General features: G+C 34.7%; 1 protein-coding gene and 1 long non-coding RNA gene across 4 annotated transcripts in view; one reads left to right on the top strand and one right to left on the bottom strand.

Annotated features, from left to right (window-relative positions):
- Window positions 1–395: 395 nt before the first annotated feature.
- Window positions 396–21,971, top strand: part of LOC142976605 (homeotic protein ultrabithorax) — a 173,797-nt gene continuing 152,221 nt past the window's right edge. The window contains exon 1 of the mRNA XM_076120050.1: window positions 396–1,304. Coding sequence (XP_075976165.1) covers window positions 842–1,304 — 463 coding nt within the window. The 5' untranslated portion in view covers window positions 396–841. The remainder of the gene's footprint in view (window positions 1,305–21,971) is intronic.
- Window positions 403–21,971, bottom strand: part of LOC142976609 (uncharacterized) — a 107,480-nt gene continuing 85,911 nt past the window's right edge. Inside the window, exon 3 of one of the 3 annotated variants that reach the window (XR_012959663.1) lies at window positions 403–512. This is a non-coding gene — a long non-coding RNA (uncharacterized LOC142976609). Of the gene's footprint in view, window positions 513–3,114; window positions 3,161–5,368; window positions 5,516–21,971 lie in introns of those variants that run through there. The other 2 variants (XR_012959665.1, XR_012959664.1) reach the window with 2 other exon arrangements.

Consider the following 21,971-nt stretch of genomic DNA (forward strand, 5'->3'; position numbering starts at 1 on the left):
GTCATTATTGGGGTTTTGTCGATGCTTTTTTTTATTTATTTGTACAGCGGGGGCTGACGACTTAAGTAGCTGTTGCACATTTCAAAGGATGACATTTTATTATTTATGATTTTCAGCTGATGATTACAGGTTGAGCAATTTTTCATTTAAGCATGAAGCTTCCTATGCATACTGGTAGAGTCACCAAAGATATAGGGATTCAAATAAAAATGCACCCAGATTGTATAATTTAATAGCAATAGGTATGCACCACGTGCTTCGGGAGGAGTGATAAGAAAGGGAAAAGAGAGCGTAACTGATAATATTTATAGTCATTAGCGAAAAGGGGACGGAACAATCGTCTGTGTTGCGATGCAGGCAGCGCGCGGGGCGGCGCGCGTGGCTCGCTGTCAGTAGATTGCGTGAGCTGAGCCGCGCCGGTCGCACACGGCACATAGTCGCGCGCTCCCGCCACACGCGACTCAAAACTTCGCTCGCGACCGTTCGCCGCACATCACGCCTCTTCACGCGAACTGAAACATTTAAGAAAAAAATCACAACAACTACGAGACGAGCCGGCGCCGCACACCGAACCGCTTAAAAAGTCGTAAAACCCGCGGCACGCGCTCCCAACTCGTAAAATAATCGTAAAAAGTAAACACACGTCAACTGGCCTTTATCGCCAACGAAGCCCATTATGACGCTCGAGTGACGTTTAAGAGGCAATAAAATTAATAAAATTAAATTACATTGTCCGTATTTGGAGTGACATTGGCCGAGGTCGCGTTATCACGGCGCGTGGGGCCGCGATGACATAAGTGTTCCCTAACTGAGTGACGTTTAGTGTCGGTGACTGATCAGAATGAACTCCTATTTCGAGCAGGGTGGTTTCTACGGGGCGCACGGAGTGCACCAGGGTGGTGGCGGCGGTGACCAGTACCGCGGCTTCCCCCTGGGCCTCACATACGCGCAGCCCCACGCACTTCACCAGCCCCGGCCCCAGGACTCGCCCTACGATGCCTCCGTAGCGGCCGCCTGCAAACTATATGCCGGAGAACAGCAATACGCTAAGGCCGACTGCTCCAAGCCAGGCGGAGAACAACAGAACGGCTATGGCGGCAAAGAGGCCTGGGGCTCTGGACTAGGGGCCCTAGTGAGGCCGGCAGCATGCACCCCCGAGGCACGGTACAGCGAGTCCTCGAGTCCAGGAAGAGCCCTTCCCTGGGGGAACCAGTGCGCCCTGCCCGGAGCCGCCACAGCAGCAGCACAGCCCGTACAGCATCAGCCCACCAATCACACCTTCTACCCTTGGATGGCCATAGCAGGTTAGTCAGCTTACATTTATTTAAATGAGTGTTCACTCAACGACACATAGATCTTATCAGCTCGTTAATTTTACAAGAATCGTAAGAACTTAAATGGCACTGTTAAACAAATTTAATTGCTCAATAATATGTAATAAACATTTGAAACATCTTTACATTCACTGATATTGTTTTAGTATAAAAGCTCTAAAATGTCGCTATCCAATTGGCTTGTGGCGCCCAAATCGGAAATTCCCATTCAAGCCTCGTAGGAAACCAATAAGACGAGCGGTGGCAGGTAGAGTCGTGCCGACAACTCGACTAAAGCACTCAAGTGTCAATAAAACGCACATAAAACGAACGACCCTCGTTAGCACCTTATTAGTCGAGACAGATTTGAGTGCCATTCATAATTTTATTGTTGCCATCAAATCTTGGAATCTTCATTAAATTACTAATTTGTGATAATAAAAAATAAATAAAAGTTGAAGTAGAGTTCATCTGATCACAGTTTTATGGGTGGTTTTATTTTATTTACTGCCTTATATTTCAATTATTTGATAGATATGGCGTTTTATGTGCCATATAAAACACATAAAAATCGTGTTAAGTGTTAAAACAGATATTATAGAGCTATTAATGTTATAAAAGGTAATACATCAAAGTAGACCATTTTTTTAACAAAACACTATGTGTGTGTATCATAATCACACAGATTTATTTTAAATAGACTGTTAAAAAAATTTAAAATGCTATATATCATTGCATATAATTTTAGCCTATGTAAAATGTATCAGATGTTTCTGAATAAAAAAAATAATCAAATAAATAATCCCATCCCTGATTATAAAATGTTTGAATCCAACTGTATGACTACCGCAATAAAACTTATCAAAGTGTAAGAGCAGTAGCTTAAGTTTATACATTTATTTGATACACAGGTAATTTTGAGTGATACATATTTTTTGTAGACACTTGATTCTGCCAACACTAATAAAATTTTATAACGATGCTCGTAAAGATATAAAACAAGAGCTCTAAGACATTATAAAACTATAATTGGTCTTGTACTATCTAAAGTGTTTATAAAATTGAAAAATTCTGTCTCGATTTGATATATAAATTATTTTACTCACACTTAATCTAGGTAATAAATTAGCTCATAAACGATTATTGGGATATCGATGCCAATGCATTTAATCTATCATAAGTTAATTACGTGTTAAAGTATTTTTAAATTCACATAAAATTGTTTTGCTATTTTATAAATATCAATTTCGAAAAATGATTAGTAAAAAGCGGTGAGATCTGAGTTAAACGTCTTCAGTAGCATTTTAGCGCTCCAAATGACGGCGGGAGTGTTCGGCGCGCCCGCGCCGCCCGCCCGGGTCAATGGCCCGATCTAGTTTGGGCGCATTATTATTAACTTGAGGAGTGCCACTGACCACTCGATTATAGCGTCCGATTCTTAAGATGAAAGCCCGAGACTAGATAATTTGGAGTGACTAATAGCCCACTGACGAAAACGTTAGCGATGTGTTAAAAGATACCGCGATGAATCTACTAGCTTATAATATTTATTAGCATCCCTAACAAACACAAAATAAAATTCCTGTTAAGACTTATTAGAATCTGTTTGTAGCTAACTAATTGGAGATTTAAAATAGAGATGTTCCTATTCGACTTTTCTCTTTGTATGAGCAAAACTCAATAATCGATTCAAGTTTGATTTTGAAATCGGAACCGTGGTAATTGGAATCAATGATGGCGGCAGCGTGTAAGGGACTCACCTGAACATTACTAACGCGTAATTAACGCAACGCGTGTGGTCCCGCCTCTCATAACTCATGCGACTTGATAAAATTAAGTAACACGGCCTAAAAAAATAAAACAAAAATAAGTAGTCGAACTGTCGGCCATATTTCACTCGGTGTTCACGCAACACGGCCCGCGAAACAATACAAGGACGCTTGTTGGACGTGGGCTGTATGAAAAGTTCGGACTTGTCCGCGCTGTCCGCCGTCCGACGATGTGAACACGATCTGTTGACCCGCGCCCGCTTTCGCGAAAAAACGTGTCACGTGTCCCTATGCTTCCATTAAAAATAGGCTCCCATTTTACACTTTCGACGATTTTATAAAGAGCGTACGATAGCATTAATTTATACTTATCTCACATTTTACTTACAAATAATGCACACCTTATTCACAGTGATAAGGCTATTCGACATTTTTCACAGTCATTTTAATTTGAATTTCCCAGAGTCTGTCTATTCAAGTAATTACGTGGTAGATAAATATCAATTTAATAAAGTACAAGTTCTAAGTTAATAAGCAAGTAAATAATGCCTGGTGTGACCACGACAAGTCCTTAGTGATATCAAATAACATTGTGAGTGGTCAATAATCGACTAAACTACAAGTTACTAAATTATAGTTCTAGTAAATAGGTCCCCTCTCTAATGACTACGTTCTTATAACCCTTTAAACGCCGCAGTTTTTAAATTGAATTGAATATGTCCGTAATAAATACCTACATATTTTAACACACATCAAATATCACGACCAGTAACTAATAGCATTTCTGCACATCATTAAAATAGAAAAACGCACAAGGTCTTAAGTTTTTGCTTCTGTAAATCTAAATACAATGTGAGTATAAAAACACATAGTTTTTACAAGCGGAACCCACAGCTCTAAGACCGTAGTACATTGGCTCTTATATTTGCATTCCGGCTTATTTTTCAGTACGCTTTTAAAACCGACCTAAACCATACGAGTTGAACCTATAATTTCTAAACAAGTTTCGAAATTGGCGACTGAATTTTGCCGTGGGCACCGAATGATTTTAAATGCACCTTTATTAAAGGGAAATGAGGTATTGTAATAATAAGCTTGTAGTACTCGCTGAATATTCTGTTAAACGTTCACATACCTTGTTACTTTGTACTTTTGTATGCACACTGTAATTACGCACAAAATAAAATATGTACGCACTGGCAGCACAAATACATTACAAATAAAAAATGCTGGTTACATTATAAAAAAAAAATAGAAACATTTTAAAATTTAGAATACAGTGATGAAAAAAAGAAGATAGTTTTTTTTTATTCAAAATTTTTTACCAATAATGTAAAGAAATTGTGAGGCAAAGGTATTAGTTGTGATTCCTAGCACAAATGTAACATAACTACAAGTATAGGCAGAGCGGTGTTGAATGCGGGCGCATCCGACTGCGGTGGTACGCTCGGAACGTGGCTCTACTTCGCTCACCCGACTTTATTATTACAAGACCGACCGTGTTAGATATGGATGAAAAATATTTTGCCGCTGTGAAATAAATTATATTATAATAATATTCAGTTTAAATAAGCTTGTGTTTTTATTTGTATTTAATTTTTGGAAAACTAATTTATTGGAACTCTACATTTCTCGTATCTTTGAAGAATGTGACATTACTAAGTTGATGTTAAATTATTTAGCTTATTGTTATTCAATCGAGTTAAGTGTCTGAATTTGTTACAAAATCGTTTACTTATTCCGACATTAACAAATATTACAAAATGTAGAGCTAATATTTTTTTCATGATTACCATTTAGATTTTAAAATAATTATTCACCAGCAGTTAAAGAATTTATCTGAACTAAAACGATATCAGTGAAACAAAAGGGTCATAACACAAAAACTTGTACAACAAAACGATAATAGAGTCACTTAAAAACGGATAGCAAGCTCTACTCAGGAGCGTTTTGTAATGGTACCCCAAATTGGTAAGCCAGGCCACCGCACACAGTCAAAACAAACACCAATACATAGAAAAATAACAGCATAATAGTCAGTAACAGTCGCAGGCCATAAACTAATAATGGGGGAGATATGTTTTATGGCTTTCAAGTTTTGAATACGTTAAGAATATTTTTTGTTAATTTTAGTGCAACGCAAACCCTCCGCGAGTTAGCACGTATTTTGCGTTTAGTATCATTCGAAAAAAGAATATAGTGTTCTAATTCCAAACGTGGAAGATTGACGGGTCCGTTATGGCGGAGGAGGTGTGCATGCGCTTGTTTCCCGCGTGTTCACGCGCGCCCGCCGCCGCCATCTTGGATAAGATCGATCATAGGTGCGCAGCTGTGAAGTGATAAATATGAATCCCAACTGCCTCGTGGTGTGGACTTTCTTTTTGTGAACTCATCGCACGTCGCCGAGAACACACGCCCATCATCAAAGAAGTTCTGCAAGATAAAATTAGTTAATTACTTAATTTTAAGCCCTATTAACGCAACTGATGTGAATTTCTGTTAAGCAAAACATGTTTAATTTCTGTTGTATTACTTAATTTTATTGTGATCAGTATCTGTTATAATGTCTAGGTTAGGCAGGTTGCGGTGCGCGACCGAATTTAAAATTACCAATTACGGCTACTTTGGCACCTAATTTTATGGCTATTCCTTAGTTACAGGAAACGCTACCAAATTTTGATAATGATTATTTCTTTCTGTATCTCGGGTAATTGGCGTGTGGTAAAAAACCACGAGCTTATAAGCGGAGGCAATCAAAATAAGTATTACGGTGTGTTTCCACTGCCGAATACGTGGTGTGAGATAACGGCGGAGATCAAACTCGTTCACGCCATACTACGTACAGCGGTTAGAGGCAGTTATAAAATGTTCCCAGTTTCCTTGCGTTCATGAACACCGTGACCCGACGTAGGTTATTGCTTATTATGCATTACATTGAAAATCACGGGGTTACTCTATCCTATAGTGGCCTCTACAATCTCCACAACTGACCCGATAGTTTGAACGTTCCGTCTCTATTCTCAGCGCCTCTTTGTCTTTTAAAATATAGTGACTAAATGTATCATTTTTACGAGCGCAGGGTCGTAAAAGTCTAGCTTTGTTGAAATATTAACACTACGATAACAATATGCTTACATAGTAATCAGTATTTAATTATCATTTAATTAAATCGTTACATAGTAGAGCCGTTGTTAAATAAAAGAGAAACACAAAATAAAAAGTTGATTATTAGTTAGTAGTAAAACGGACGCATGTATTCAAATCCTTTTTTAAAAAGTCAAAATGTCATATATGCCAACATGAGTTTTGAGCGCACGTGTATAATTTATTTTCTTTGCTCGTAGTATGTAAAAATGTATTATTACATGTTGATCGGGCGGTCGATCGCTCGCTGGGAACGTTACATTATGCTAGTCGTCCATATACAGAGTGAAGACATATGTTGTTCAAGCTAAACACGAGATATCTTACAAATGTACTTCTTTCGCGTATACATTACTGCTATTTTTGTTCGTTAGCGTCTCCTTAATAATATAAAGTTGTGCGAACAAGTTAGTACGAATAAGAGTTTCCAAACTAATTAATCAAACGAAACCGCAATGAGTTCAACGTCCAAGGAAATACTAGGCATCGTTATAAATCATTGTATTATATAATTAAGAAAACGTCTAAATTTTAAGCGCTACTCAAATAATTATTTATAACAAAATACATTAAAGGAATCTTCTAGTTGGCTTAGCTCCAAGTAAACTGAAAAACTTCCTAATTTTGATAAATGTATAAACTTCAAAAATATGTTTCACTTAATTTTTCAAAGATAAAGAGATAGATAGAGATAAGAATATATTCCGAAAATCACAAATTAAATGGAAAAAGTGTGATATTTTATAAACTTTAATTATGTACCTAAGTAGTAATAAACTGAATTTTAAAACTGACAAATATAACACCAAGAAATAAATATAAACGGTGTCGTGACTACAAAATCTAAAAAATGCAATTGCATTCTATTATCACTTTAATTATCATGAACAACTACCAGAAATTCCTTGAAATGTAGTTATAAATAACATTATCTATTTAAAACAATTAGTTTATTGCTTTATATAAGAAAAGCAAATACTAAGTTAGGAATTACCAAAATACCAAATTTGAAATTTGGTAATTAATTAATTTATTTACCAATTTGCCTTGAACCCAAATTTTAAGGATTTAAATGCAATTAATTTGAATTAAAATAAAATGTTCAGATATCTAATATTTTTTCTCATTTTTAAGTAGCTAAACCACGCAATATTTAACACAGTACAATCAAATAAAAATCAAATACTAAGAAATACAATGACTAAGTTTTTATAAACCATCTCGATACATCGCGTAGCTTTTCCTGGGCCGCAAGTCTAACCGGGTTGATGTCTGGCGGGCAATTAATCGTTGCACGATAGGTATACAATACTGGAGGTGCCCTACCACGCGGTATTTGAATACTAACACATACAGTAATGTAAGTCTCTTTGTACATTTCTTAGGATTACCTTAACGATGTCGGTGTAAAGGTGACTCATCATTACTGTTGAATAAATCATTCAAATATTATAATTAAAGCTTAGTATCCGACTTTTTTACTTTGAAGTTGTCTAGAAAAAATTACAAGTCGACAAATTTAAAGTACGAGTTGTTCGGAACATTCTAAAGGAGCAACTGCTGTTTTAATTTATGCGGACTTAAACACGCTGTCTAAACTCTGAAATTACCATTGAACTAAAGGATGTAGTTTTTTGCAGTAAAACAAAACGAATTGCAATTTAAAACAAATTGTCAAGAAAATAATACATGGTTAGCAAAAAAACATGGCTTTTGTAGCATGTGTGTTTCATTTCAGTTATATTTTCTCTTCAGTTTATGCTTATATGTTTATCACCTGCCTTAAAATTGCAATTAAAGTTCTATACTAAAATTACTTCACAATTTAAAACTGTCGTTTTAATAGAATATACTTATATAATACAAACTTGGACAAGCCACATCCGGTAAAACGAAACTGCACCGACCAATTTTTGCAACGCCAACCCGTTCTTAGTAAACTATTAAACCATATTTAATTTCACATAAACAGTGCACGGTAACATATACCCGGTATAAATAACTGCACTGGCCTTTCATTCGATACAAAAATCACATTAAACACACAATTTTAATTTTTATTACCACCTACTAAAAGTACATTTTTCATAAGCAAGGGCTCTCTTTAGCCTTCACACTGACATTTCGCGTGAACCTTAACATAATTGCATAAAGGTTATTTTCGAATGACAGCGATGGTGTAAGATATTTTAAACTTATTTCCCTGACATAGAGGGCTTCGTGCCGAAACTAACGTTTTACTGAACAATGTGTCTTCTTTTTAAACTAAGTCGGTTAATCGTGCCGCTCCCATTATGATTCTCACATAAAATAGCTATTTGGTGTTATCTCAGTACTGTTTGTTAGCATAATTACGTTAAACGAGTTTGATTGACAGTAATTGTCCATATGTGAAGATTTATAAGAAGTGTTACTAGCTTTCTTATAATATATGGAGGGGTAAACGACTTTAAAGTGCAGTAGGGCAGACATCTAAATCGCTTGCGATATTCCGTATCAATCAGTTCAAAACTTTATTAATGTTAGTTAATATTCATATTATAAACGTTGCCACAAAGTGTACGCGGGTAGGTGCGCTCAACTACCATTGATTGCACTCTCGCTACTTTTTAATTATCGTTGGTCAATCACAGGTTATATGACTGTCCGTAACAAATCTACGTGATTCGTCCCGCCACTCTCGGATTTGTTTCGGCTCTCATTCTAACGACCAATAAACTTTATCACACCATTTCAGTAGGAATCTCAATAATTATCCAACTATAAAACTTTATAGAAGTGACTGCGGTTGCTGTTTTATCACCTAACATCGGTGAAAGTCGGTAACCTTTTGATATTTTAACACTATAGCAAATGTTTTACGACAATTTAATTATCAAAGTATTAATAAAGAATTTTTAAGATGTTAACGTTAAACATGAATAGAGTTGAAGTCGTTTAAATTATAAAATTGAAATATTCTCGGCGGGAATCGAACGGATAGCTTGCGCCGGCGCCGTTGTCCATGATGTATGGGCCCCACCACATACTTAACTAATAAACCCTTCCAATCTAAGAACACGCGGTGAAATATACCCGTCTCAGTCTGTTCCCTCATTTTTGAAATTCTCTCCTAAGTATTATTGACGAAATCCTTCACGCGAACAAATGGCTTTGTTACAGAATACAGGCATTTTATATGAAACTAGGCAATGTAGCTGTACAATTAAAAATACGCGTGCAATTAAATATTCATATTTTAAAATATATGATTTCTTCTAATGTTTAATTAGTAGAAACTTACATTCACACACTTTCAAATGTCATTGTTTAAAAAACTTAGTTTATGTTATCTTTGGCCTCTAATAATATTATTATTTCACATAAAATATAATTTGAAGAAAGAGATAACAATGTTTACCACAGTTCTTCCCTAAACAAAATGGCCAGGCCAAGGTCTGATAAACGATCGAAAGCTCAACTTCGGTTAAACGTTACATGCGGGTTAAAAAAAACGACGTTTCTATTATAGTAGAGCTCTTTTTTACTGCGGTCACCGTCCAGAAACACAATCGTAAATTATAATTTATTAACGCGAAGGACTACGAAATTAAGATATCCACCTTTCGTATCTACGGCGGTATCCTTTTGATTATAGTTTTAGTGCAACTTTGTGTTTCGTGTGCGACAGACGTTCGAAAACCGGTAGTTACGTTTCAGTGCTTGTGAGTTGATTCAAAGTGACCGATATGCAATCTGAATTGTTAAAGCGCCGTGACCTACCACAGCTCAATTTGTCGGCGGAGTGACATCAAAGTGTATCGTGCATGCGATCCGATGCGACACACGTATCGTCAATTTACGCGTTGACCATTGGCAGCTGTCATCGTACACCGAACATGGAACGGAGACCGTGAAGCACCCACATCTACTACTCCGCATGACGCTACACTTGGTCATTGTCTATAGACTTGTAGTGTTATTCCTACCTGGTGACTCTACATTTATAGAGTCGTCTGCGTTTTGCCATCCCACAATTTGCTTTTACTTTTTCACACGCATCAGACGCGAGATGTATTTCACTGTCAACGCACGAATGTTGGAATCATCGGCGCTCGCGCAGAATTTAGATGAGAATTTCCTTCTGCACTCGAGATACATAAACATTATACGGCTCGCCGTCATGTTTACAACGGAAAATGAAATCGCGGACTGTTTGCTAAACGGACGTTTTTAATGCGTTTTAAATGACGACAATAACTTTATTGTTCAGTTTACAAGAAAGAGTGACGTGTGGCATAACTTATTGTGTGAATTTTTAGTATTTATTGTGCCTAAAATGTGTCAGTATGTAATTTTAAGAGGTCAAACACCGATATTATGAATGCGAGCGCACGGCGCCGCCGCGAAAATATGTAGTCACAAACAAAGTAAAGCCAAACAACGGTCTTAGCTTTGAATAAGTGGCTGAAACAAAAACCTGCACTTGCATAAATGCAAAACTGTCGCGTTGGCTACGTGCTGCTCTTATAATAATTGTAGAAATTAATTTTCAATTAAGTCGACCGTAATTGTTCCATGAATAATTTAAAGTTTGATGCAGGCAATTTTCTTTCTTATGACGTGTTACGTTGTAACTTTGTGAGACACGACTATGTTTAATGTAATTATACTGTTTACATCTTGCACCGAGGTATTCCTACAACGTATATTTCATATATTATTTTAGAATTTCATGTCCAAGAATACTAAGCAGTGTCCGTCGTTGCTTCTTTTATAGAACATTTTCCATGAGTCAAAGCGTGACTAAGGTACATAACTCGATCGATTTAACCGCCGTAATAGGCCAAATGACTTCTTAGGTGTTACATTACACACTAAACCTAAATACCGTATTAATTGGAGAAAAATGTTACCGAGAAGTTTAATGTAATACGTGTGAAAAACAGTTGAAGCATTTCTGAATGGTACAAAATTGAGACAAAGTAAAATTCCAACACTACAATTGTAAGAATTTTATAACAATACGTATTTTTGTATTTTCAAATATTTTATCGGGAAATATTTTTTATTGAGGTAATTAGTGGAGGACAAAGTATATTGTATAATGAAGAATATATGACAAATGTAAATAATAATGTTCATAAAGGAGATAAAATCTCATACAATTTATTATGTATTAGGATGTCAATATCACATTAGCATTTATTTACACATCTCTATTATACTCTATTGACCTCGTTCAATAATCGCGTTCCAATTGTGTTGCAGTACAGATTTATTTTCAATGCAGTACATAAATTTTGAATCACAATTGTGCATCTAAATTACACCGTTTCCTGAATAAAGCATTTACAAAATTAGTACATTAGTATAAAAAAATCTATTAACTATGTAACACACACAAAAAATACATTCGAATTGAGAACCTCCTCCTCTTTGAAGTCGGTTTAAAAAATAATATGAAGCAACAGACAAAAATATTTATCAACTATATTTCCTTTCAAACTTCAGTCAGTCAATAATTCAATATGACAATATTTTAATCCTCTAAGACGCAACGTGTTCAATAATATCAAAACATTGAGTTTTACTATCTTTTTGGTCGTAAGTATCCAGGGCGGAGGGCGGCGACCCCCGCCCTTCCGGTGGCCTCCTGACCCCAACTGAAACTCTCAGTCGCTAAGTAATTTACCTAGTACTATTAGCTGTTTGAGGGTTAAATGCTAGGCTTTTATTCGGGAAGTGGGTAATTCTTGTTACGATTGTCATTCCGTACTTTAAATTTACTTTTTTGTTGTTTTAACCCTAAAATGCGTGATGGTTGAGTATTACTAAATTCGTTTATTATAAAATTAAGTTAGTTATCTACAAAATTAAATAATTTTCTTGTAATTTATCACGGTTTTAACACGATTTTTATTACATAATGTTTTACAAGATTATAGTAAAATCTCATATAAATAACGGACACGTCAAATACATTAGTTAATGTACAGTTAATTCGCGTATTAAGATGTAAATCTTCACGGTCCATTTCCTTTACGATATCAATATGTTAATACAATCAATTATATATTAATTAAATTGTTGCTTATCTGCTTGTATCATTGGTATATAACAAGACACTAAGTACAGTGGAATAAAAACATAATCCAATTTGTTATGAAGCTCATTACTGGATAGGTTCTATTGCATAGATTGTGATAAGCGATATAAGCAGTTTAGCAGTCACGCGAGTAGTTGTCGGACTTACTAGGTTTATTTGTACTTAATAGCTGTTTTATTAAAAGTAGGAAAGTCTAAATTTATACCTGGTCTATGTTTTGCTCGTAATAAAACTATTTCTGGTTATTCATGTACACATTTTTTTAGTAACACTATTAACATGTATGTGTCAATTGATGTTCTATTAAAATATTTTTTATATACCTTCTTATTCATAAAAATATAAGTTATGAAAGGCTTATAAAGAGTTTTGTTTCCTTTACTCCTTAGCAAAATGGAAAAAGAGAAAATGTATGCCATCAAAAACATTCTGTAAAAACTTCAAGTCTCGCCGTAAAAAGTTGTGAGATCTATAAAATACCAAGTCGTTTAATCTATTTAGTCTCTACTTAAAGGACCTTCTGTCTTAAGTTATTACGTATGTTATTATCATGCCAATTTAAAAAAAAATACCTCTAAAACAAATAGACCGACTTGGCCATCGCATGATTTGATTATTAGTATGTACCACACTACACAGCACGACAAGAAGTTAATGGTCCTGAAATGTTTATGGCGAATTTGTGTTTTCTTGCGATGACCAAGTCGATCTATTTGTTTTAAAGGTATTTTTTTTTTAAATTGGCATGATAATAACATACGTAATAACTTAAGACAGAAGGTCCTTTAAGTAGAGACTAAATAGATTAAACGACTTGGTATTTTATAGATCTCACAACTTTTTACGGCGAGACTTGAAGTTTTTACAGAATGTTTTTGATGGCATCTCACTTCTTTTTGTAGAGCGAACATAAGTCCAATTTGTATGGAAAGACGTTTTTTTTCATAATTCAACATATTTTCCTATGGGAATGTTGTTCAATTTCATGGACTAAACACCCTATACCCCCTCCCGTTATGCCTCATATAGTAGGTACTATTTACACCTATTTATTTTATTTTCTACAGTAATAATAATTCATTAACTGCAAATGTAACCTTGTAATCTTATACATTTATACGGGATTACAAAGTTATTGTTGCAGTTGGTGTATTTAGAAAACTGGACCGAAATTAGAAAATATTTAATTTTTCCCATGATTAAGGCACTAAACCCTATTTGTATTCAAAATTTGAAGCTTCTAAGTCTGCTAGAAGTACCTTAGACTTTTGATGATCGATGAGTCAGTGAGTCAGTGAGTCAGTGAATCAGTGAGTGACAAAATTCAAAATTTTAACAAGTTGTAATTTTTAAACCACTGGTTCAAATTGACTGAAATTTTAAATATACCGTGTTAATACAATGACTGATTAGTTGCTGAAAATCCAGACTTCTTGTTTTATCCACAACGAAATTATAGGGGTGTCAAAAATAGCCCGAATTGCTTGGAGAAAAGGATGTTACGGCCGTGCCGCTTTTTTTTGCTCGACTTGCGGGGGCACTTCCGTGCCCCCAGATTACAGTAGTTGTTTAACTCAAATAGGTTTAAAGTGTTTTTATGGGGTAGACATATACCAATACATAGTTATAAATTTAATATAAAAATCGCATTTAGTTGTAATGGGACATGTAGAGTATAAATACTCCGTATATTATTTACAGTAATAGCTTAACTCAAATATTAGTTCTTTAAAAAGTATTAAGATCTTTTAAAAGGAAGTAAATCTATCCAGAGTGTATTAAACTTTTATGATATGGAAACAAAACCAGATTTAGGCGTTGAGCAAAACAAACATTACAATTTCAATTAAGTAGAATTGATTGCACTCATTTAAATAAATTAACAATATATTCTTAGAGAAATACTCAATCCATTAAGGGGAGCTGTATCTGACTATTTCACAGTTTTAGAACCATTTCTTCGCTTAAAATGATGTAGCCTCTATAATTTTAAATATTTTGTTGTACATAAATCCTTAAATTTATTTGAGTAGAATTTGATAAGGATTTTGTAAAGTTTAAAAACTTATTTACTTTGAGAGGCTTTTTGGATACTCAAAAAATCTTAAGTGTTTTTGACAAGTCTTTAAAGAGGACCAATATTTTGCTCTTAATAATCTCTATATTAAACTAACATAAAATATAGGTATGAAAGTATACTAAAATTATAACATTAAGTATATTTCGGTGTAAGCACATTAAACGTGAAACATATAACGCTAAAAACCTCAATATTCAAAAGACTGAATTAACATAAAAATGCAAAAATATAGAGTGAGCATAAATATTAAAAAATCTTCCTTTCAATTTGGCGCGTTAAGTTCGGAGCCCCGATCGGTTCGGTAGCACTTGAATTAAGATAATGTTCACACCTGCCCGACTCTGTATAAAACGTCACATTGTGAGCCGCACGCAGTAACCAAGAGCATTTTATGGGTTAACTCCAACGGCCACGAGCCGACAATGTCGTATCTCCACTCGGAACTTATAAACACTTATGACCTTTTTATTTTTTGTGTCAGTTTCGACAAATTGTTAAGGTGTTTTAATTGAAATACCAGTATCCAATTAAGGCGCGATATGATCGTAATATCGCGAAAAAAACGGAAATATTGATAAAACTTATCATCGTCGATATGGATGGTATATCAATATTCCAGTTTTTGCTTGCATTCTGTGCTATCAAAATTGATTCTGTAATGAATTGTTGACACGCAAACGTAAGCAAGAAGCAGGCCTAGATACATATTACTTTATTGACGTAACAAGTAATTAGAATTTTAATATTTACTGACATATATCGGTTCATATTCGGACAGTAAATTAATAATTTATTGTAGTAAAATAATAACTTGTTTCATTGTGCTAAAAGGTCATAACGAATAAGTACGTAAGTGAAGATACGACGTTTTAATTTTCAAGTGTACGTTACGCTTTTGTAGTACACTCGTAGCCGTTGTGTGTCGCCGCGGCTCGATCCCTTTTTATTGCGGTTCTGTTTACAACGTACTTTATAGCATCAGCTGTTTGATTACGTCACTACAGCTGTTAGGATTAGGGTTTAGGCAATTTTCTTCGTGAAGGTGAGAAAATTTGGGGTGGAAAAATTTATCGTTGAATAAACAATAGGATAATGTCTAGTAATTAGGTGTAAAGGAAAATTAAGTTAAGTTATTAGGCTCTTAAAGAACTACGTAATTATTCTGTTAAAAAAACACCTGCTTCTAAGAAATGAGTTTTAAAAAATCCTTGCTTATTGTGAACTCTACGTTGCGTAAAGCAATAAAACCATAAAACTTCTAAAACTTTTCGAAAAGACGGTTCATCAGGTACAGAACTATTGTGCAGTTACAACTGTTAACGACTTAAAAAACGTTGCATCATTTATGGTCACAGGTGATTGTTGTTAATGAATGGCATACAACAATTATTTAGTTAAGGTTAACAATAAACTTCGAACAGTCCCGTTATAATGAAAAACGCAACAAAAGAAAGTACGTGTCTTTAAGTCCTTATTTTATTATAAAGTTACGTGTTACAAATACTTATATTACTCGATAGTTTCAACTTTCCAAGTATTGTGTGGCGAAATTTCTTGTTGGCGAAAGTGGGAATTCCGAGCGAGTTTTCCCGTTTCACGCGGAGGAAAATGAACTCTTAAGTTGTCAACGTTTCGCTCTATCGCCCTTTTACTAGCTTAATCTAATATTATCAATCACACCTGTTATACCCGAAGGTGAAGGCAGAGGTATATGAGATATACACAAGAATGGCCATATACAATGTTAGACTCATTTTATAGAGGCCGAAACTATAGTCATATACAAGGCACGCTAGCAAACTCCGGGCTACTTTGATAAGTATTCTAACTGAAATGAGTAAAGACACTTTCTCCAACCTAAGAACAGAACCCGAGACTTAAAGACCAGCAGCCATATGCACTACAACCTAGACCCAACGCAGCCTGTAATATAATCATTGGTGCGAATAAATCTTTTCGCTTTACTCATTATTTGTCAACTTGTCCAATAGAACATCCATTAAGGCTCAAAACAGCGCACTTGTGAACCGCTATGATACAGGGTGTGTAAATCTCTCGCATCCCCGCTGTATTTTGTTACGTTTCCGCCACACTTCCTACACTGACCCCTGTTATTTTGTGTCGCATTCACACACGGGGAAATGAATAATACGATATTCTGATTCGGAAAATAAAATATAAATAAGGTTTTTATTGTTAAATATAAAAAGTCTTCAGACCTTTGTACCTATTAAAAAGTACCAGAATAAATAACAGTTCCTTCAAACTATGCCGACAGCAACAAAAAAGAAGTTGTTTTAAATGATTTAATTACAAGAGCCCATGTTTGCAAGAAAACAAAAAATAGAGCACTAAGATTTTTAATATATCATCAGATTAATTACAGGGTGCTTAAATGTTTGTGTACAGTAATAAAGAACAAAATGTAATATGGCGGCGACATCGTAACGACTAGCTACTCTCACGATGAAACCGGAAAACATTAACTGTAGTCCTACCACTAGTTCATTTTTTACTCAAAAATAATGCGACTATGACAAACATTGTTAGACATCCTGTTCGTAAAGATACCATCAATATTAATTAACTATTTTCTAATTAAGTGTCGGAAAAACTTCGGTACCGCGTAACCTAGTTACATGAAATGCAATTATAAGAATCGTATTAAGTAAATAATTTTCTTCTTACGTTTGTTTCTGACGTGTCTGTTTTTTGCCGCTTATAACACTTTTGGTTCAACTTGTACATACAATTTTAATTGTTTCTGAACCTTGAACACGTTGATCACGAAAACGATAACAGTTTACACATCAATAACTTATCTATCGATCAACGTCAATCGTTTTACACTGTTAATAAAACCACAGGTAGCTGAAAAATTACTTCAGTAAAACATAATTCGTGTCGATTAACACATAAATTATAAGTGGAGGTTTATTTACGCGCAAATCAAGTCGGCCTTGATCTTCAAAACCCTAGCCAACCTTAAACTACAATTAGGTAATTTAAACCCACCAACCTGTATTTAACCCGTATGCAAATTATAATAAATTACCCGTACATTACTTGTACGTCACGTGGTCGTGGGCTGTGCGTGCGCGCAACTCGCAACGTTATTGAATCTGCGACAGTCCCGCCACGTCATAAATCGGTTGCGTCTCCCATTGTTCCTGCGATGTCAAAGATCAGTAATTTGCCATTGTGATGCAAGGGCAGGTTTCGCCTCTCTTACTCTACCGATGTAATCTTACCAATTTCCTACAACTTTTATGTAAATTCCCCAATACTTTTTATGGCGTGTCTCGCGCTCTACGAAAGGAATATAGATCGTGACAGACACTTACTTAAGTTCTCGTTTTAACGGATGAGTGCTTTGAGCTAACAGCCTAAGAGCATGCTGACGAGGTAACAATCTGTTACTGGCGTGCTATTACAATTTTAAAACACTAGCAATTCCGAGTTTTCCTCGGTTCATAACAGATAAAATCGTGAGGTACTCACTCACATACTTAAATAAATTTTTGATATTACATTTCAAACCGCAAGCAATGTTGCTGGCAAAAACATTGATTTATGTGTCTGACTCGGCAGTAGTTTTTTGAAGGTTAAAAAATCTATACCTTTCTGTTTGTAAGCTATTAAATTCCTGCTTAAGATGGTAATAAGTTTTTACTATTACGTGAGCGGATAGTACAGGGTCACGCATGTAGTTCCACGGTCCTTGGGCGATGTCAGGCGTAACGAACATTTTTGATACTTACGTAATAATAATATATGTATGTGGCTTTATTTTTAAATTATGCACATTCGCACGGAAACGTCTGGTATTCATGTTTTATGGCTTTATAATCAACAACTGGAAACTGTATTACACATGTATCTTCATGAAGTCATTAGATGCAATAAATTGCATTAATACCGCAAAAAGTAGATTCAAATTAAAATACATTTTTGAGTCACTTGGGCCTCTGCATCGGGTTCTATAATATACAATTTTAATATTTATGATGTCGATATTTTTCATTTAACATTGTAATTAAGTAGATTACTAGAGTGAACTCGATAATTTGATAAAAAAATACCTGTCTGAATAAAATATGTTTTGTAAGTCGGGTATAGTTGGGTGGCGTGGATTGTGAGAAACGCGAAGAAGGTATCCGTTAGGTCCGCAGGGCCCAGTACCGTACTACTTGCACAACAACCGATTACGCCTCATTCCTCTCTACTTACAATGTTATAATATCACTGCTTTATAAACCGGCCGTACAAAAATAATATAACAGTATATTTATTTAATGTTATTTCAAACTAAAATCGTATCGTTACTGCCTACTTTCCGCTCTACAACTGAGCAATTAAAATAATAAGTTATTATCGCGACGCGAACCAGCCACGTCAATTATGAATTATTAATACCCGACTCTAACAATGCAATGACCAAGATTAAATAAAACTCGAGAAAAATATGAAATCTAAGAGCATGTAGGTTATAATATAATATTTTTTTTCTTTCGATTCCTTATTTATTTTATTGCTCATCATGATACGTATATGATAAGGGTGTCCAGCTTTTCTATAAGTACGTAATTTTTTTCTGCCATGGAAAATTTTAACCGCAAAAATGTTGGCGCAAAACCGCTAACCTATTGAAGAGTGCGACTATAACGAATGATATCATTCTTCACAAATGTAACTAGAACGAGTCATCTCGAGTAAAGCCGGCCGCGTCTGTATTATCGACCGACCAAATTCTGTACAAGTTCAAGGCCTCAATAAAAATTACCCACGTGGCGAGACCAGACCACGGGAAGTGACGAATTATTGCGTTATATTCCGCGATAATATTTTATCATGAAACACCTAGATACTGACTGTTTATAAACACGCTGCTTGAGAAAAGTCTAGCGTATTATGTGTATAAAATAATTGGAACACGATCAGTGCTCGATAAAAAGCGGTTTTATAACGATGTATCTTATAGAAAATTTTCTCTTAGAGCTAATTTGTTTCATTACAATGTTGTGCGCTAGTAGTTTTTGCAAGATTTTTTATTTTATTTCAACTTTATTATAATTTTTCTCTTAATGAGTTTTTAAAGCATGTCGACAAAGATATATTGTTGTAATAATTTTTAAATTTACTTGAAGATTGGGATCTTAATTTCTTAATGTGTAGAAGTGAGATAACAATAAAATTATATAGCCATTCTTAATTAAGTAGCGAATGTATGTGGACTAGTTTTTTGCGGTGACGTCATATTTCAGTACCTATTAAATGAAATACCGGCATTGACTAAAAAGCGTTAATAGTTCTTTTTCAGTATTTTCCTCAAACTGAAGCGCGTCAAATCCGGTAAAAAATATCTCTGTGTTCTTCGAAACAAACTTGATCATAGGGCTGTCACACATTAAACGCGACGAGTGTTATACTATACTGAGACGGAAATTACGACCAGTCTCTTATATCTATCATCAGTAGGTATATAGTCAAAATTACTTATTTACCGTCTAACAAAATTTTGTAACCAACTAAACAAACTACAAAAAATTCACAAAAATCTTTTTAAATAACGTTAACAGCCTTAAACGTACCTATTAGCCACATAATAAATTAAGATTAACGTAAAATAGAGAAAAGGAGGAGAATATTTAGTGAGTGTTTGCGTGTTAACCCTACGCGGGCATGAGTTATAGCTAGCTGGGTCTGTTTACAAGTCTCCTACTGCATTGTGTCCGGGTGCATTCGGCCACTATGTTAAAACTATTGTTTATTGTGATACGAGTGTTGAATGCCTTTGATTGATACACTATTACACTGTTATTACAGTACATTAGCGATTATCATTTGTAGTTAAGATTTACTTACGACAAATGTATCTAGGACTGGTCGGATCTTGCCGCCGATAGGGGATTTGGAATGGAAGGGTGGCCTTTGCCCAGCAGTGGGACACTTAAACAGGCTAAGGAAAAAAATGTGTGAAGATAAAACGTTGTACTTCCATACGCAAGTACTTATAATACTGCCTACATGTATGTATATGTAGGCAATATTATAAGTACTTGCGATGAATATGTGAGGAATAATATGGTTGCACATGCATAACATTACGACTTTATACCCGACGGTGTAGGCAAAGGTGTATGAAATACATCATAATTTAAGCATTTACAATGTTAGTTTAATATAATAGAGAGCCTATTGCCGTATACAGGGTGGAAAAAAGTTTAGGTCATGGAGATAACGACTTTAAATTTTTATATAATTTAAGAATTCAAATTAGTGAATATTGATATTAGTAAAATTATGTAATAATTGCTAATAAGGGCAATATAATAAATCTGTATAATACTACTGTTTAACCGTAGCAGAGTCACCAGTTTAGAATATAAGCACTTTTATTTAAGACATAATTAAATATTGTAAAATATTTTAATTGACATTATCATTAGTAAAGGTGCGAACATAATTACCGAACAATTATTTTCAACTAACATCAAAACCTATGACATGTATTGTTCTTAATTGTCAAGTTTAATACTAGATATCAAAGTTATTATTTAAAGTGTCTAGACAGACTAAGGTAATATAAAACACAGTTCGCGCCAGTTGTAGAGTTTCCCACAAGCGACGAGCCCAGAACGTTGTCGTTTATTGTTTACAATAAAACATAAATGAAAAATTTCATTTTGCTACTGTATGTATGAAGAGAGCGTTCGGGATGTGTTTGTATGAATGTAATAGAAATTGGTTGAGAACTAACACTATAATGTATATTTTCATTATTTACTGAAGTATTAAAAAGTTTTTTTATATACGAAAATTAAAACTGTTTGTTATTTATACTTAATAGAAATGATGTGTCCAAAATAAATCCATACTAATATTATAAATGCGAAAGTAACTCTGTCTGTCTGTCTGTCTGTCTGTCTGTCTGTCTGTCTGCTACTCAATCACGCCTAAACTACTGAACCAATTTGCATGAAATTTGGTATGGAGATATTTTGATACCCGAGAAAGGACATAGGCTACTTTTTACCCCGGGAAAATGGCGCATTTCCCGGGAAAATTCAGGTGACGAACGAAGTCGCGAATAATCAACATTATAATGACATTGAATTAACAAAATTCCGTTGTCATGGCAACTGTTTTAATGACGGATATGCCTTAGCGCGACTTCGATATAATATTAAGAGATATAAATAATTTTAAGAATATTTTTCGTGAAAATAAAGCATATTTTATATCATCACGCTACGACCAATAGGAGCAGAGTAACAGTAAAAAAGTGTTACAAAAACGTGGAAAATTCTGACCCTTTCTCTCTTATGTGACGCAAGCGAAGTTGCGCGGGTCAGCTAGTGTGTAATAAAGATTGCTTCGGAAAACAAATAAAACCAATAAAATGTCTGTAAAAATATTATTATAGCTAATTTAGTTAAGCAGTATTTTGTTTATTTGTAATAAATTGTGTGGTGTTATTGAGTTTCATTTGACGCATAAAAGCCTCCTTCAAACAATGGCGTGTGTAAAAACTGTAGTTTCATATACTTAGGATATATAATTATCTGCTTATTATT

Source organism: Anticarsia gemmatalis, chromosome 11, assembly GCF_050436995.1.
Source record: "Anticarsia gemmatalis isolate Benzon Research Colony breed Stoneville strain chromosome 11, ilAntGemm2 primary, whole genome shotgun sequence".
Taxonomy (NCBI): Eukaryota; Metazoa; Arthropoda; class Insecta; order Lepidoptera; family Erebidae; genus Anticarsia; species Anticarsia gemmatalis.